Here is a 17,250-nt window from a genome sequence, read left to right as displayed (position 1 = left end):
ATTAATTCATAATTGATGAACTAAACCACAAGAAATTGAAGCAAAAGCTGCGGCCATCAATTGGGAAGTTGGGCGAATTCAATTCGTTTACTCAATAAAGAAAGAAAGCTACAAAGGGTAATTCATAGTCTTCCTTTGGTCTGACACCCCCAGAAGGAGAACGGCTACTCAATGCCCTCTTTAGAAGAAAAGTCAAAGTTCTAAAAACTAAGGAAATGGAGAAAACAAAGAGGACCCGCCATGCCAGAAGGAAAAGCAACCAAAGAAAAGTCAAAAACTAAAGCTTCCAAGTAGTCTCCTGCGCGGCGGCTTTGTGCGGCCCCCTCCCTTGCGGAGAGGACTCCGGAGGAAGAGGAAGAGGAAGCTCCCACTTCAGCCCTTCGTTCCTCCTTTTAATGCTGCCCTCTGCGAATTATCAAAAAGGACTTGTATCTCCTTGTTCCAAAAATGCCTTGGATGTCTGCTACTTGAACTCTTTCCTGATAACTGTCAAATCGGCACTTATTATGGTATTTTGGTTCTACTCCCTGAAATATATGTAAAATACTAAAAGTGAGTAGAATCTAGCAATTAATCCAAATTGGATCAGATAATAGAAGAAATTAATAATAAAATAAATGATAAAATCGCAACCTATCAATCCCCCTACGTCCAAATATTAATTACTTCCTCATATTTGGTAACAAAAAACTCTTAGGTTCTAGTCTTGTACAGAAAGGCTATTACTCAAAAATGGGAGCACCTGTCTCCTACTATAAAGCATGTCAGATTAGGCTAAGGCTTCCATAGATCATCATTTTGAGATTCCGCATTGGTCTGTTGCGGAGCTTGCTAAAAATCTAGGACCAAATGGGAAATGCAACATAACTTGAATGCATGTTTTTCCACTCTTCACTATTCATTCCTTCTTCATCTGTTAATATCGTAGGTTTTGCTAAATACCTAAATCTACATTTCCTTTTTAGCATCATTGGTTATCAGACAGTTATACCGTTTCAAATATTGAGCTGGAAATTTGTAAAAAGATGACTGCAATTTGGCACAGATGGGAATGCTGAAATACACTAACTTTCGAATCCCTGTTCAACCATCATAATAAATGCTTGCAACAAAAAAATGGAATGTGAAAACACTAACATTAGAGTACTAAATCATTCTGCAAAAGCAAGAGTTCAACAACTGAACCATATTGCAGAATGCTATAATCTTGGAAAATCTCCCCACAGGCTATCTTGATGTACCAGAAATCTTCTCCACACTAAGAGCTCTGGAGATTCCGTGGATCACAGCTTCCCTGGATGAGAAAATGTCAGCTTCTGTGATCTCTACCCCATCAATTGCCAGTGATCTTTTAGAAACGCTGATAGTAACTTCAAGATTTTCATCAGATAACAGGGTTTTGAGAGGTGATTTATCAGGTAATAAGGCCAATTCTCTGTATGTAAACCTCTGCGGCAAAACATGTAACCTCACTACTCTACCAAGCAATGGCGCAGGCATTGCTATGAACGTGAAGTATGGTGGAGCAAAGATGGTGACAGAGTTCAAATCAGCATAATCTTCAACAATCCCATCAAGAACAGACTGCAATCCAATCGAAAATTGGACAAATCCGTTAGCACTGAGAAACTGGATTATACTTGGCCATCGAACAAAGTTCTTCATCTCATTAGTACTGTTGAACCCACGACTCTGATTAAAATTCTCGCAAGTGGGAGGCTGAATAAAGTTCCAATCCTGATCAATATGACCAGGAAGGTCTAACGACGAGAATGATCCAAGAACACCATGCACTGAAATGGGACCTTCAAGAAACACATCAGGGTGAGAAATCAACACATTATTGATCTCGATTTCATGCTTTGCTCCATCATTCTTGGTAATCTTGATGATCTTATCATGAAGTAGGGTACTCAAGCAACTGCCTTCTGGTTTCTTGAATAATTCTTGCATGGGAAGTTTGACAGGAGACGTGTGGTATTTAAGGAGTTGCTTCATTGCCCAAGGAGGTAGATGTCCTGAAATATTGGAAATGGAGGAATCTTGGATTGCAAAAATGGTCGACTCAGGGGATGAAAGAAAGATCTCAGGGGAGATTTGGAGAAGGGTGGCCATGACATTGAAACCATGAGCTCTTAGAGCTTTGGAAGCATTCAATGAAAGACCTCTTCTGGTGGCTTGGATTGATGGGGTTGAATTGCTTTTGGTGTCTTCGTGCAGGTTTGTTGTGATTGCCAGAAATGCAAGAACCACAGACATGCAAAAGTAGAAAGGGCAATGCCACCAATGTGAGCAAGAAGAGTTTGCCATTTTCTGAGAGAAATCAAGAAATTACCAGTAGAAGATTTTTGCTTTTCAATGTGTATTTTCTCTGGGTTCAGAATGAATGTAGTAATTTGTTGAAGAATCCTGTTGTCGTTCACTGTAGGTTGTGTGTGTTTTCTTATTGGCGTTGTTAATTGCTGGGAAAATTTAGAAATTGGTCAAATTTATAGAATTAACTAAAGAAGAAATCAAGATTCAAAACTTGTTCATAAATTGTGTTTCGGTTTTCGTAATTCATTGGTTAGATTAGAAAACTTCAATCCGGGCCCAGACACCCAAGACAAGACAAAAGAAAGGCCCACTGTGAAGGTCAAAGCGTGATCTTCAGAAAGCTTAAAGATAACACGCCTTTGATGGGAACGGATGAAGCTTTTGTATGCACACCTTCCTAAAGTAGTAATTTTAATTTGTTTTTTTTACCTTGAATGAATACTTGAGTCTTTGCAATAATCCTATGGCCTTTTCATGTAGTTTTGGGTAGGGAGTTTCTGTATAAAATTTTACAAGTTGACTGATCAAAGCTTGGGGCAATGACTGAAAGTTGCTAGTCTGCAGCACTTCTGATGAGAAGGTAGTATGCTTCACATATTTCAAAGTTTTGAATCATGTTGGAAGATCAAAAAAACTAGCCCTCCAATTTGCTCGCTTCTATTTATGATTTATGCTTCTTTTTGATTGCTAGTGATTATGATTGTATAATACTTTTGATTGCCTTTGATTTATGCTTCTTTTCTATCACTAGTGTTTCTATAATACATATATGTTTTTCCCTACAATTTGGTGCGTCTTAATAAGAGAATGTCTAATTTGACTTTTATGACCTTCTTTTCTGGATTAATTACATTTACCTCCCCTATGGTTTGACTAAATAACGAATCGATCCCTGAGATTTGACCAAATAACAAAAAGATCCCTCAACCGTTAGTCTTTGTCGTTGACTGTTAGGGTTAATTACATTTACCCCCCTGAGATTTGACCAAATAATGAATCGATCCCTAAAATTTGACCAAATAACAGATTCCTTCCCCACACTAACTTCTGTCACTTATATGTAACGGAAAAAGCCAAAAGTCTGAATAACCCTTATTGATTTCCATCAAATTTTTGACCTATTGATTTTTGTGTTTTCAGAAAAAAATTTTGGTTAGCAGATAAAATTTTGAATCCAACAAATTATTAATTTATTTAACAGATAAAATCAGAGTAAATTTTGATAGACCTTGTAATGCAAAATTTGCCATACACGTATTTTGTAATTTGGTGAAATAGTATGACAAATTTTGGATTACATGGGGTAATACCCATTATCCCATAAAATACCAGTGCTTTACGACTTTTCCCATTATATGAACAAAGTACCTATTTTTTAAAAAAATAATTTATTTAAAAGATAGAGTAAAATTAAAATTTCTAGCGAATAAGAGGGTTGAAAATGTAGTACGCATTTTTTCTTTTCATAATGTACCAGCTCCTTATACTTTTCCTATATTATATAAATGAAGTACCAGATTTCTATTGACATTTTACTCTATTTATTAGTAACCCATTGTAAAACCAAACTAGCAGAAGGCTTTTCTACACAAAACACTTTGTCATGGCCGATTAAGTAGTCAAAGGATATTTGAGAATCTGATAATGGTCTCATTTTTTAAAATCATGTCCGTCTCATTTTTGTGGTGAATTGAGTGAACCTTTACATTGCTTCTATAAATTTTCTTTCATCGCTCAATTGTCGGTTTCCTTTTTTCACTCTACTTTTTTTTTTCCATTCCTTTCTTTGCTTTTCACATTTTAATTTCTTTTTTGTTTTCTAAGCTTTTCTTCTTTCTTCATTTTCTTTCTTTTGTTCCTTTATGCGCATATTTTATCAAGTTTGATTATTACATGCTTGGTTTTTTTCTTTTATACTGGTTAAAAACTGTTTTATTTAAGTAATAAACTCTTTGTTTAATTTGTTATTATTGAAACCACCTTCGATTTTTTAACGGTAAGTTTTCTCTAACTACAAGTTTTACAAAGAGGGTAAATATGATATTTTATGACTTCTATTTAAGTGTCTTTGACGAGATTACTTAAAAAAGAGATACATGTAATATTACCACACCACAGGAATTTAAAAGTAGTTTGGTCAAACCACAAGGGAGATGGATGTAATTAATCCTTAAAAATTTGATGGAAATCAATAAGGGTTATTTAGATTTTTGGCTATTTCCGTTACATATAAGTGACAGAAGTTAGTGTGGGGGAGGAATCTGTTATTTGGTCAAATTTTAGGGATCGATTCGTTATTTGGTCAAATCTCAAGGGGGTAAATGTAATTAACCCTAACAGTCAACGGCAAACACTAACGGTTGAGGGACCTTTTTGTTATTTGGTCAAATCTCAGGGATCGATTCGTTATTTGATTAAACCTCAGGAGAGGTAAATGTAATTAACCCTTCTTTTTTTTAGTATAAGTAAGATGCCTCGGATCTCTTATTTATACTCCTTTCACCTTGCTACCCAACCCGTCCCTCTCCCATTTTTATGACTATTTAATATTATAGATAACTTACATTTTACTTCAATTCAAATCATGAATGGTTAAAATACAGATTTCCAAATCATAAGTATCTTAATAGGCCTTAATAAGGAAACTTATGGCTTAAGTGCATTGGCTGGCATTATTAATTGCTAGAATTGTAGTAAATCATCTTCTTTTTGATAATACAGGAAAAACATTAAAATGTTGTGCATAGATGAGTGAGAGTAGAAATAGTTGATATCTCTACCTCTATATTTATAGTGCTATGACAGAGTTGAAAGCACCAAATTAGGCTTACATGATCAAGGCGGAAGAGAAAAGAGTACCAACAAGTAAAGTTCAGCAAATACAAATAAACCTCCAAATCACTAACAAATACCGCAACATATTGTCTAACTTCAAACTTGAAAATGCTTTCCAAAGATCAGACCATGTCATCTAGCTGCTTTCAATCTTCTTGACTGAAAACATCCTCCGACGCACATCTTTTTTCTTTTCGTCCTTGCACCAGAACCCCACAGACTTAACATCACAAGGAAATGAGACCAGCAGGTTGCATTGGCTGACCTCCAGGTGTCTGATCTCAGGCATCACTGCTTGCAATTCTTCCCATGACACCTCAAGCCTTTGGCAGAACTTTAAACACAACCCTTTGACATCCCATTTATGTTCTTCATCTCCCCAAAAATCTTGGTTCATCTTATTTATTCTAGAGTCCTCCATACAAAGATACTGCAGTTGTCGAAGTGACTTCGGATTAATCCATCCTGGTGTAGTTTCTCCAACATAATGCTTCAGATACAATTCCTCAATGGAAGAAGGGGGTGACAATTTATTCAACTTGCTTAGTATGTCCTCGTCTTCGCAATCACCTGCATTGATCGACAAAATCTTTAGTTTCTCTAGCTGTGCTAAGATCTCCAATTCCTGATCATTGATTGTGCTTTCTTCAGTTATGTCCATCTGCAGGACTCGAAGTTCAGTCAAAGCCTTCAGCTCTCCAAGGTGGGAACCTGCAGCATTGCCAGTGCCAGCTATCTTAAATCCGTATAGCTCCTGGAGTTTGGAAAGTCTCGAAAATCCTTGTGGTAGACACTGAAGATTTGGGCAATTGCCAACATCCAAGATAATTAATCTTGGAAGGTTAACAATTGATGGGGGAAGATTTTTGAGATCCTTACATTCTCCCAGAATCAGAACCTGAAGGCCCCATAGTTTACCGACTGAGTTTGGGATTTCTGACAATTGTGCAACATACCTGAGGCTCAAATAAGCTAGGCGTGTAAGGGAAGTGATCCAATGCCAGAGATCTTTCATACAAATGCTGTCTAGTTTGACACGTGAGAGGTCCAGCACCCGGAGAGACTTGACGTTAGCCAATTCAATATTACTATTGAAACCGATGTAATCGGTTGCTGTTAAAAGTAATGCCCTGAGGTTTGAGTTTCCTCGGAGGGTCTGGAACTTTGTCTCTTTTGTGACTCCAAGTCTACGAGAGCCAGCATTAGCAACATGCTTTCCATTTTCATCGAAACTGCAGAAATCTTCTTCTCTTGCTATTTTAATTGTCAAATCTCGAACCATGTCATGCACCTTGCAGGTATAGACACTCCCATCAAAATTTCTTCTCTCAGCTATTTCAACCAGGCATCGATTGATAAGCTCAGATAAGCAGTTGAGAGCTGATTCTGTCACAGCTTCTGTGCTCCTACAACGGACAAATCCTTCTCCTTCCCACCAGCGAATCAGTTGGTCAACATCAACTTCATGATCTTCTGGATAAATCGAGAAGCACAATATGCATTGCTTTAAGCGAGGAGGGAGCTCATCATAGCTAAGCTGCAGAGAGGCAATCACATGCTGATTACCACCAGCACGACTGCCTTCTGCACTTGTCAACTTTTCATGGAAGTTCTTGTGAATCCTCGTCCATTCACTATAACACTTGGCTTCTGATGAGAGTAAACCACCAATGGTCTTGATTGCCAGGGGAAGGCCCCCACACTTTTGAACAATCTCTTTTCCTTCTTCAATTAACTTAGTATTTTCTTCATCTTCTTTAGAGATCAGTGCAACCTTGCAGAATAATTTCCAGCTCTCTTCATCATTAAGAAGTCTGGGTCGATGAATTTGGGCATCCTGAACTCCCATTTTCTTGACAACTTTCTTGATCCTTGATGTGATTATAATGCAGTTGTTGAGGCCCTCTGTCTTGGGTAGCCCACTGGAGATCCGTTCCCACCAACCATCTTCAATGCTCCAGACATCATCTAGAACAATCAGGTAGGTTTTTTCTGAAAGCAATTGACTGATTCTACTCAGCATGTCACCTTTAGAGGATCCGCTGTCATCAGATTTGAGTTGCCTCAGCATGCTTTTCATGATTTCGGTCTCATTGACTGGTTGAGAAACTGAGACCCAAATTTTCTCTTGGAAGCGTTTCGTGAGATTCACATCTCTATAGGTCATCTTTGCCAGGGTCGTTTTACCCAAACCCCCCAGCCCCACGATTGCAAGGCGAAGCAATGGTTCATTATGACCAAGAATCCAGTCCCTTATTGTTGCCACATTTTCTGTTAGCCCAACGACTTCAGATTGGTCAAAAACGGGGGAACTCCAAAGTGTCTTTCTGCCATTTTTGCTCTCACTATCTGAATGCTTTGCAATGGGAGTGTAATAAGAGTTCAAATTTTCCCGCATTCTTTTAATGTGGCTGTTGATTTCTGTTAGCTTTTTCCCTGTTTTATAGCGAAAGGCCATCTCAGAAAGACAAAGGCTGCAAGAACTAGCCTTTGTTTCTGTGTAGTCTTCTCGAATCTGGCAATCAACAACCAGATCATCTGCTTCGTAGATCAGTTTCTGAAGTTCTTGCAAGGTCATCTTGACTGTTTCTTGCTTGTCTTTGAGCTTGCTTGCATCAGAGACAAATGATTGCATAAATTTCAGCTGTTCTCTCAACTCAGAGAACTGAGCTGGAAATTGAATTGCATATTTGCTTTGATCCTGGATTTCGGTACTCAAATCTTTCACAAGTTCTTGAGCAACGGCACCAGCTAGTGCACTTGGCAGCATCATGTCTGAGGAATTCATGAAGGCAAACACTTGGAAATAAGTTGAATTAAATTTGCAAAAGGATGCAGAAAAGTAGACAAGCATTTACTATGATTTCTTATAATCTTGAACAATATCCAAGCCAACCTCAATAAGTAGGCCTTAACAAGGCCTTATTTATCCTTTGTTTGGTACTTTGCTGAGTTGTTTGTTTAGGGGATATTTATTTTCATCAGCACACTAAGTCATGCATGTTGGGATTCGAAGTGTACAGATTCTATGCATGCTAAAGAACATATTATAAGCTTATCTTGCTGATTTGTCAAACACAATTCGTTCAGAGCATGTCGTAAAACAGATCAAGGTTGAAACTGAAGTAGTGAAAGTTATCAACTTGAAGTATTGGTGAAAGTTGTGATGTATTTGTCTAACAATGGTTTCTGAAGTTATGAAAAGCACTACCCTAAGCATCTCCTGATATTTACTACTCGTGGCCTGGGTATAGTCATGAAGCCTCAAAGGTTAGACTTTGGATTTTCTGATTTTTGGCTATCTGGTTACTCAACTAGTTTTCACTGATTTTATTCCCAAAGACAAAAAAATCTTGCTGTTACAGGGAAGCTTGAAAAATAATGTTTACTTCAACAAACATATTCAATATTTGGACATGGAATCTGGATGTTTCCAGCTCTCTTCCGTTAAAATATTCTAAGTGTATACAGGTCAAAAATGAACACAAAACAGTGAGACACTAGCAAAACTTGAGCAGAAGGACCATTTAGTAAGACAGTGTTGGGTAAATAAAAAGTTATGAACACCATCACAAAAAGGTGGCTCCAATACACTTGCTCATTACCCTAGAATATATAGTATGTGTTCACCTTTAGATATTCATGTATAGTTTCTGTTTGGTCTAGAAATTTCGTAGAGGACAGTATCGGCCATCCCTTGCTTAACAAAAATAATTAAATCTCAGAAAATAAACCCAATCGACTACTTTAGTTCATGTTCTGTACCATTGACTTCATTTTATGCTTCTGAAATCAAATTACAATGTTGAGAAATTATACTAAAGATGCTACCTGACTTTCAGTGGTTTTCCCACAGAAGAAAGGTATATATCAGTTGACAGCAATTCTGGCTTTAGAAGTGGAGACAGTTGGACAATGTATATCTGTGGACGCCGGAAGTTCAGTAAACGAAATCTTCGCTTATGATCATGCTGGAAAGCTGCTACGCCCCTTTTTCCATCAAAGAAGGTAGATCATCCGCAGAACACTAGAAGCATATTCCAGTCCAGGACCTGACAGTGAGATGTAGAAAGGTATCATGTAGAAAGAACAAACATCTGATGAAATAATCACAAGGAGAAAGAACTGTAAGCATAGCGCAAACTCACTTCAGAAAACACCAGTTGCTCTTGTGAGTAGTTCTTCAGTTGGTTATCCAAAGGATCACAAGTGCAGTGCTATGCGATGATTGAAGATGTTTATTGGATCATTAGCTTTGAAATCAAGCTATCTGAGTGATCTGGGCTATTGTGTCAACAAAGCCTACATACAGAGGGCACTGAGATTAAACCTGTATGGAATTAGTCTAAAAACGTTACCTGACTGTGTTTTTCCCACAGAAGTAAGAATATTTTGCCTAATAAGAGTAAGCAGGGACGCTTGGACAACGGATGTCTGGTGGATACCGAAAATTCAGTAAGTGAAATCGTCACTTATGATCATGCTGGAAAGCTGCTATACCCTTCCCTTCCCTCAAAGAAGGTACATCATATGCAAAACAGTAGCAACATATTCCAGTCCAGGACCTGACACTGAGTTACAGAAAGGGATCATGTAGAAAGAACAAACATCTGATGAAATAAGCACGAGGAGCAAGAACTGCAAGCGTAGCACAAATTCTACCTCAGAAAAGATCAGTAGCTCCTCCAAGTAGTTCCTCAGGTGTTTATCCGAAGGACCACGATGCAGTGCTGTGCAATGATTGAAGATGTTTATGGGATCATTAGCTTTGAATTTAAGCTATCTGAGTGACATGAGCTGTTTTGCCAACTGAGCCGGTACTGAGGGCTTTGAAACTAAACCTGGATGAAGGTTGTTGTAACCTTTATAATGCTGAAGTCTTAGTGGGAAGATTCTGTTGGCAATGTGGTCAAATTAACAGACATTGATATGTTGTTTGAGCAGCCATTAATCTTTTTAATCAGTGACATGAACTTCACGTGGAAGGAGTCAAGCGGATCAATCCCTTGCTCCAAATTTCTTTTCTCTACGAGATGCTTTTTCTTCCATCAAGAATAAAGCATGTCTTCCACTATCACTAGTCCCTTGCTTTCCATGGTGCAAGTCTATCCTGGAATTTTCGTGAGAGGAACAAGAAAATGACAAGAGCTGTGTAGCCTTCAATTATTACGTGCAAAAGCAAAGCTGTACTTGTACAATTATGAAATGAGAACTTTTGGACTATTAAGGCAATGTAATATATGGTCGACTGTATTCTGCTCCAGGTGTGCTACATGATAACGAAACAACTTAGCACTTCAGATAGGACAAGTGAGAGTTTATAATCATCTTTGCTAAGTTATCGGCATAAAACCAACTTATGATATTCTTAACTTATCTCTCCAAATCCAAGCAATTGCTTCCTTATATTTGGTAAAAAAAAACTCCTAGATTCTAGTCTTGTTCAGAAAGCTTCATACTCAAAAATGGGAACATCTGTCTTCTTTTTTTTTTTTTTTTTCAAAACTATATTAGTAATAAATTGATCATCAACTGAACTTTTTACACTTGGAGCAATGGCCCCTCATTTCTATACAAAAAGTGCTCAATAGCACAGAGGATTGATCCATTCCTTTACACTGGGAACACCTGTCTTCTACTATATAGCATTTCGGATTAGGCTAAGGGTTCATAAAATCATCATTTCAAGATTCCGCATTGGTCAATTCTAGCTCTTCACGAACTTATTTGGGTGCTTGCTAAAAATCTAGGACCAAAGGGGAACTGCAATAAGACTTCAAAGCATCTTTTTCCCACTTTTCAAGTAGACCTTCTTCATCTGTTGATACCGTAGGAATTTGCTAAATATCTAATCTAGCAAAAGTTAAGCAGGTAATCTGTGAGAGGAAACAGCAATTGGCACAGATAGGAATGCAAAATACACAAACTTCTGAGTCCTGGTTCAAGCCAAAAAAAGAAAGAAAGAAAGAAAGAAAGAAAAGGCTTGCTACAGAAAAAAGAAAAGTAATAGCACTAATGTTAAACAAGTACGAAATCATTCTGTAAAAGCAAAAGTTGCAACTTTTGAATGCTATGATCCTGGAAAATTTCCCAAAAGCTATCTTGATGTATCAGAAATCTTCTCCATACCAAGAGCTCTAGAGATTCCGTGGATCACAACTTCTCTGGATGAGAAAATCCCAGCTTCTGTGATCTCTACCCCATCAATTGCCAGTGATCTTGAAGAATTGTTCATAGTAACTTCAAGACTTTCGTCAGATAACAGAGTTTTGAGAGGTGGTTTTTCAGGCAATAAGGCCAATTCTTTTTATGTAAACCTCTGCGGCAATACATGTAACCTTACAACTCTATCTAGCAGTAGTGCTGACAGTGCTATGAACGTGAAATATGGTGGAGCTAAGATGGTGACAGAACTCAAATCAGCATACTCTTGAACAACCTCATCAACAACAGACTGCAATCCTTTCGCAAAATGGACAAATCCGTTAGCACTGAGAAACTGGATTATACTTGGCCATCGAACAGAGTGCTTCATCTCATTAGTACCGTTCAAACGATGACTCTGATCAAAATTTCCACAAGTGGGGGAGTGAATAAAGTTCCAATCTTGATCAATATGTTCACGAAGGTCTAATGATGAGAATGATCCGAGAACACCATGCACTGAAAAGAGGACTCCAGGAAACACATCAGGATGAGAAATCATCACATCATTGACCTCAATTTCATGCTTTTCTTCATCCTTCTTTGTAACCTTGATGATCTTATCGTGAAGTAGAGTACTCAAGCAACTGTCTTCGGGTTTCTTGAATAATTCTTGTATGGGAAGTTTTACAGGAGAAGAGTGGCACTGGAGGACTTGCTTCATTGCCCAAGGAGGTAGATGGCCTGAAATGTTGGAAATGGAGGAATCTTGGATTGTAAAAATGGTGGATTCAGGGGGAAAAAAAGAGCTCAGTGGAGATTTGGAGAAGGGTGGCCATGACATTGAAACAATGAGCTCTTGGAGCTTTGGAAGCATTCAATGAGAGGCCTCTTTTGGAGGCTTGGATCAACGGAGATGAATTGTTGCTGGTGTCTGCATTCAGGTTTACAATGATTGCCACAATTGCAAGAACCACAGACACGCACAAGTGGAAGGGGGAATGCCACCAATGTGAGCAAGAAGAATTTCTCATTTCCCGAGACAAATGAAGAGAAAACTAGTAGAAAATTCTTGCTTTTCAATGTGCTTTTATCTGGGATTTTAGCAGCAGAATGAATCTTGTAGTTCACTGCAGGTTGTGTGTGTCCTGCTGTATTGTTAATTGTGCCCGGCGGGGGGAGTAGAAATTGATCACAATTGATGCACCCTTCATGGGCTTTTAAATTGTATTTGGCTTTCCAAATTGAAAGGCTTGTAACTACTCGAGTATAAACTCCAAATTCAGCCCAGGCACCCAGACGTGAAAAATAGAAGTAATACCTAGAAAAGCAGTAAAGGATTTTTTTTTTTTTTTTTTTTTTGGTCCCTAAGATCCAGAGTTTTACTGATGAGATATTAGTCAGGTGAGAATGATGTTCACTCTCAAGCTCTCCCCTTTCCCCTCCTCCTTGTAAGACTTGGAGCCTTGTCATAGACCAAAATATATTTCTGTTTCTTTCCAAAACGTGCAATTCTAAAATCAATGAGATGGGCCATCTTTTAGTTTATTTCTATCGCCACTTAGTATAGTAATGATTAAAAGCACACCATCATAGAAAGGAAAAATCATATTTTGAAAGCACCAACTCCAAATTAGGCTTACATGATCAACATGGAAGAGAAAAAAGTAACAATGAGTAAATTAGTAAAGTTCAGCATATACAAATACACTTCACATCACTAACAAATGCCACAACATATTGTCCAAGAACCGGGATACAGATCACGTCAAACTTTGATAATGCTTTCCCAAGATCGGACCATGTCATCTAGCTGCTTTCAATCTTAAATGAAACCACCAAATTACACTGACTAACCTCTTGACACCATGTCGTCTAGCTGCTTTCAATCTTCTTGACTGAATACATTCTCTGACACATTTTTTTCCTTAGTGTCCTTGTGCCAGAACCCAACAGCCTCAACATCACAAGGAAATGAAGCCAGTAAATTACACTGGCTAACCTCCAGGTGTCTGATCTGAGGCATCACTGCTTGCAATTCTTCCCATGACACCTCAAGTCTTTGGCAGAACTTTAAACACAACCCTTTGACATCCCATTTATATTCTTCATCTCCCCAAAATTCTTGGTTCATCTTTTCTATTCCTGAGTTCTCCACAGAAAGATACTGCAGTTGTTGAAGTGACCTGGGATTAATCCATGCTGGCGTAGTTTCTCCAAGATAATGCTTCAGATACAATTCCTCGATGGAAGAAGGGGGTGACAATTTATTCATCTTGCTTAAAATGTTCTTATCTTTGCAATCACCTGCATTAATGGACAAAAGCTTTAGTTTCTCCAGCAGTTCCAACGCATCCAATTCCCGATCCTCAATAGTGCTATCTTCAGTTAAGTCTATCTGCAGGACACGAAGTTCAGTCAGAGCCTTCAGCTCTGCAAGGTGGGAACCGGCAGCATTTCCAGGACCAGCTATCTTAAATCCATACAGCTTCTGGAGATTAGAAAGTCTCGAGAACCCTTGTGGTAAACACCGAAGACTTGGGCAATTGCCAACATCCAAGATGATTAATCTTGGAAGTTTTACAATTGAAGTGGGAAGCTTTTTAAGATATTTACATTCTCCCAGAATCAGCACTTGGAGGCCCAATAATTTGCCGATTGAGTTTGGGACTTCAAGCAATTGTGCAACATCTCTGAGGCTCAAACAAGCTAGGCGTTTAAGGGAAGTGATCCAGTTCCAAAGATCCTTCACAAAAACATAGTCTAGTCTGGCATGTGAGAGGTCCAGTACCCTGAGAGACTTGATTTTTGCCAACTCTGTATTCCTATTGAAACTGATATAATGGGTTGTGGTTAGAAGTAATGCCCTGAGCTTTGAGTTTCCTCGAAGGGCAGATAACTTTGTCTCTTGTGTGACTCCAAGTCGACGGGAGCAGACGTCAGCAATATGTTTTCCATTTGCATCGAAGCTGCAGAAATCTTCTTCTTTTGCTATTTTAATTGTCAAATCTCGGACCATGTCATGCACCTTGCAGGTATAAAAACTGCCATCAAAGTTTCTTCGCTGAGCTACTTCAACCAGGCACCGACTGATAAGCTCTGACAATGACTTGAAAGCGAATTCTGTCGCAGTTTCTGAGCTCATGCCGCGGAGAAATCCTTCTCCTACCCACCAGCGAATCAGCTGGTCAACATCAACTTCATAATCCTCTGGATAAATCGAGAAGCACAATATGCATGGCTTCAAGAAAGCAGGAAGCTCATCATAGCTTAGCTGCAGAGAGGCAATCACATGCGGGTTACGCTCCGAACAATTGGCTCCTATACTCGTTAACTTTTCATGAAAGGTCTCGCGGATCTTCCTCCACTTAATGGAAGACCTCTCCTCTGATGAGAGTAAACCACCGACGGTCTTGATTGCTAGGGGAAGACCCCCACATTTTTTAACAATTTCTTTTCCTTCTTCAACTAACTTGGTGTTTTGTTCATCAACTTCAGACACGCGTGCAACTTTGCAAAACAATTTCCAGCTCTCTTCATCATTAAGATATCTGGGTTGATGAGTTTGTGCATCCTGAACTCCCATATTCTTGACAACCGTCTTTATTCTTGATGTGATGATAATGCAGCTGTTGTGGCCCTCTTTCACGGGTAGCCCACCAGAGATCCGTTCCCACCAACCATCATCAGTGCTCCAAACATCATCCAGGACAATCAGGTATGCTTTGTCTGAAAGCAATCCATGAATTGTACTCAGCATGTCGCCTTTAGGTGATCCGCTGCCATCTGCATTGAGTTGCTTCAACATGCTTTTCATGATTTCGTCCTCATTGACAGGTTGAGAAACTGAAACCCAAATTTTCTCCTGGAAGCGTCTCGTGAGGTTCACATCTCTGTAGATCATTTTTGCAAGGGTGGTTTTACCCAAACCCCCCAGCCCCACAATTGCAAGAAGCAGCGGTTCATTCTGACCAAGAATCCAGCCCCTTACTTTCTCCACATCTTCTTTTAGGCCGACGACTTCAGATTGGTCGATAAGCGGAGCAGTCCAACGCCTCTTTGGGTCATTGCCATTTTCACTACTTGAACGCTGACTTGGGGTGTAATAGGACTTCAAGTATTCACTCATACGTTTAATTCGGGTGGTGATTTCTGTCAGCTTCTTTCCAGTCTCATAGCGAAAATATATTTCAGAGGGATATAAATAGAAGCCGGAAGTCCCCTTCATTTTTCGGTAATCGTCTTGAATCTTGCAATCGAGAACGAGGTCATCTGCTTCGTAGATCAGTTGTTGCAGTACATGTAAGGTTGCCTTGACTGTTTCTTGCCCGTCTTTGAGCTTGCTTGCATCAGCCACAAATGATTGCATAAATTTCAGCTCTTCCTCCAAAATTCTGAACCGAGTTGGAAATTGAAGGGCATATCTGCTTTCGTGCTGGGTTGCACGAGCTAAATCTTTCACCAGTTCTTGAGCTACTGCATTCACTAGTGCACCCTTAAGGCCAACATTTGAGCCGCGGTGCTTGATGAGATTGGTGCCACTAATGTAGTCTGTGGCTTGGAGATTTTGATGGTAGGTAAAAGAATCTCCAACTAGTAAGCTGGAGATGTTGAAAGATGAAGCTGAGTGAGAGGGGTCAGAGAAATTAAAAGAGGATGATTCTGATACTGTAGAAATATCGCTGGGAGTCCTTAGAGCAGTGAGCAGGAGATCCTCCCTGCGAAGGGTGGCTCGAACAAGCCTTTCCCAATTGTCATAAATTGCAGACATCTCTGATCAATCTGGGAGAAGTACATTAACAAGCATATTATTTGGACGCATTTATATTTGTCTAGCTGCTTTAACTTAAGAAGACTGATAATACAGATTTCTTGAGAAGACATAGTTATTAGTCTTGAAAACATTATGAAATGATCTTTCAGAAGTTTATATCATATGTGTTCGAACTGTTTATTTTACCTTTTTTTTGAGTCATTACCTAGTTTTATGCGCCCTTGGATTTTAACTCCTATTGGGTCTAAAGAAATTCACACTCACCAACAGGAAAAACTTCACAATGACTAATCATAGTTCTTCATTCCCTTTTCTAGTACTACGATAGCCTTCCATTTTCAGCTTTTGAGAAGCAAAACATGCCATATTTCAGGAATAGGATAAAGTTGCTTCCCGGAGTTACGGTGTTTTATCCCACTGAATATAGAAAGTTTCAGTTGACTAACAATCGTGGCCTTACCACAGGAACCACCTCCCAAGGTTGTTAACCTGTCCAATGGATACTGAAGTACAAGAAATCAAATCAAAACATCATTGATATATAATCATCCTGTAAATCTGGCACGCCTTTCCATATTAGAAGAAGGTCCATGTCAAGGCATTAACAGCGTATGTTCTTCAAGATCTTGGGAATAAATTGGAGAAAGGAAGCATTCCTACTTAGTCTCTTACATCCTTAGTTCATGTACAGAACAAAAAATTCAGATTAAATAAGAAGAAGCGGTCAGAACCATAACTATTACAGATATTACAGAAGCGTGAACTTACCAAAAAGTACAGATCAATATCTCCAAGGAATGGTATGCTGATCACATATGTGCTGCTTCAAACAAGCTGTTGGAATATCCTGGACTATCTTGTCAGTGGAGCCTATTTTATCTTGTATATGCAATTTCTGGAACTAGAAGAAGATCGTTTATAGCTTTATAATTCAGGATTCCCAGTGGTGAAATTCCCTTTGCAGTACTGTGAATGAACAGACATGATTTTGCTGTTTTAGCTGGTATTTTCTCATATTAACTTCACGTAGAACAAGACTGTCTATTCAGCCATCATAATAGGTCAATTTCCTTTACGAGATGCTTTTTCTATCCATGAGATTAAAAGACAAAAGCATGTCTCCCACTAACGACTTGCTTTCCAAAAGTTCAGGTCTAGCCCTGAATTTTCCCCAAAGGGAA

General features: G+C 38.8%; 4 protein-coding genes across 5 annotated transcripts; all 4 read right to left on the bottom strand.

Moving 5' to 3' along the window:
- Positions 1-1,187: 1,187 nt before the first annotated feature.
- Positions 1,188-2,310, bottom strand: LOC140007534 (fasciclin-like arabinogalactan protein 21). The gene has a single exon (XM_072050200.1). The coding sequence runs from the start codon at positions 2,308-2,310 to the stop codon at positions 1,228-1,230; it is 1,083 nt and encodes a 360-aa protein (XP_071906301.1). The 3' UTR covers positions 1,188-1,227.
- A 2,731-nt stretch (positions 2,311-5,041) lies between these two features.
- Positions 5,042-10,182, bottom strand: LOC113689914 (disease resistance RPP13-like protein 4). 2 transcript variants are annotated; one of them, XM_072050922.1, is made up of 5 exons: positions 9,814-10,182; positions 9,548-9,722; positions 9,300-9,453; positions 8,983-9,203; positions 5,042-7,926 (listed from the first exon to the last, which is right to left on the bottom strand). In XM_072050922.1, the coding sequence occupies exon 5, from the start codon at positions 7,922-7,924 to the stop codon at positions 5,288-5,290; it is 2,637 nt and encodes an 878-aa protein (XP_071907023.1). In that variant the 5' UTR covers positions 7,925-7,926; positions 8,983-9,203; positions 9,300-9,453; positions 9,548-9,722; positions 9,814-10,182; the 3' UTR covers positions 5,042-5,287. The 2 variants fall into 2 exon arrangements, with proteins under 2 accessions (XP_071907023.1, XP_027063519.1); XM_027207718.2 differs by having other exon boundaries at positions 9,597-9,722.
- A 1,066-nt stretch (positions 10,183-11,248) lies between these two features.
- On the bottom strand, positions 11,249-12,019 carry LOC140007350 (fasciclin-like arabinogalactan protein 21). The gene is made up of 2 exons (XM_072050086.1): positions 11,469-12,019; positions 11,249-11,369 (listed from the first exon to the last, which is right to left on the bottom strand). The coding sequence occupies exons 1-2, from the start codon at positions 12,017-12,019 to the stop codon at positions 11,249-11,251; spliced, it is 672 nt and encodes a 223-aa protein (XP_071906187.1).
- An 871-nt stretch (positions 12,020-12,890) lies between these two features.
- Positions 12,891-17,250, bottom strand: LOC113690343 (disease resistance RPP13-like protein 4). The gene is made up of 2 exons (XM_027208195.2): positions 16,838-17,250; positions 12,891-16,077 (listed from the first exon to the last, which is right to left on the bottom strand). The coding sequence occupies exon 2, from the start codon at positions 16,064-16,066 to the stop codon at positions 13,181-13,183; it is 2,886 nt and encodes a 961-aa protein (XP_027063996.1). The 5' UTR covers positions 16,067-16,077; positions 16,838-17,250; the 3' UTR covers positions 12,891-13,180.

This window comes from Coffea arabica, chromosome 5c, assembly GCF_036785885.1.
Source record: "Coffea arabica cultivar ET-39 chromosome 5c, Coffea Arabica ET-39 HiFi, whole genome shotgun sequence".
In the NCBI taxonomy this organism is placed as follows: domain Eukaryota; kingdom Viridiplantae; phylum Streptophyta; class Magnoliopsida; order Gentianales; family Rubiaceae; genus Coffea; species Coffea arabica.
Note: the sequence above shows the minus strand (reverse complement) of the source record. Positions and strands in the feature narration are given on the sequence as shown.

Excerpts from the sequence above, each read along its gene's own strand:
- LOC140007534 (XM_072050200.1), bottom strand. The coding sequence starts at position 2,310 with ATGGCAAACTCTTCTTGCTCACATTGGTGGCATTGCCCTTTCTACTTT.
- LOC113689914 (XM_072050922.1), bottom strand. The coding sequence starts at position 7,924 with ATGATGCTGCCAAGTGCACTAGCTGGTGCCGTTGCTCAAGAACTTGTG.
- LOC140007350 (XM_072050086.1), bottom strand. The coding sequence starts at position 12,019 with ATGAAGCAAGTCCTCCAGTGCCACTCTTCTCCTGTAAAACTTCCCATA. Across the intron at positions 11,370-11,468 it reads TTACATGTATTGCCGCAGAG|ATCACTGGCAATTGATGGGG; the intron begins GTTTACATAAAA and ends CAATTCTTCAAG.
- LOC113690343 (XM_027208195.2), bottom strand. The coding sequence starts at position 16,066 with ATGTCTGCAATTTATGACAATTGGGAAAGGCTTGTTCGAGCCACCCTT.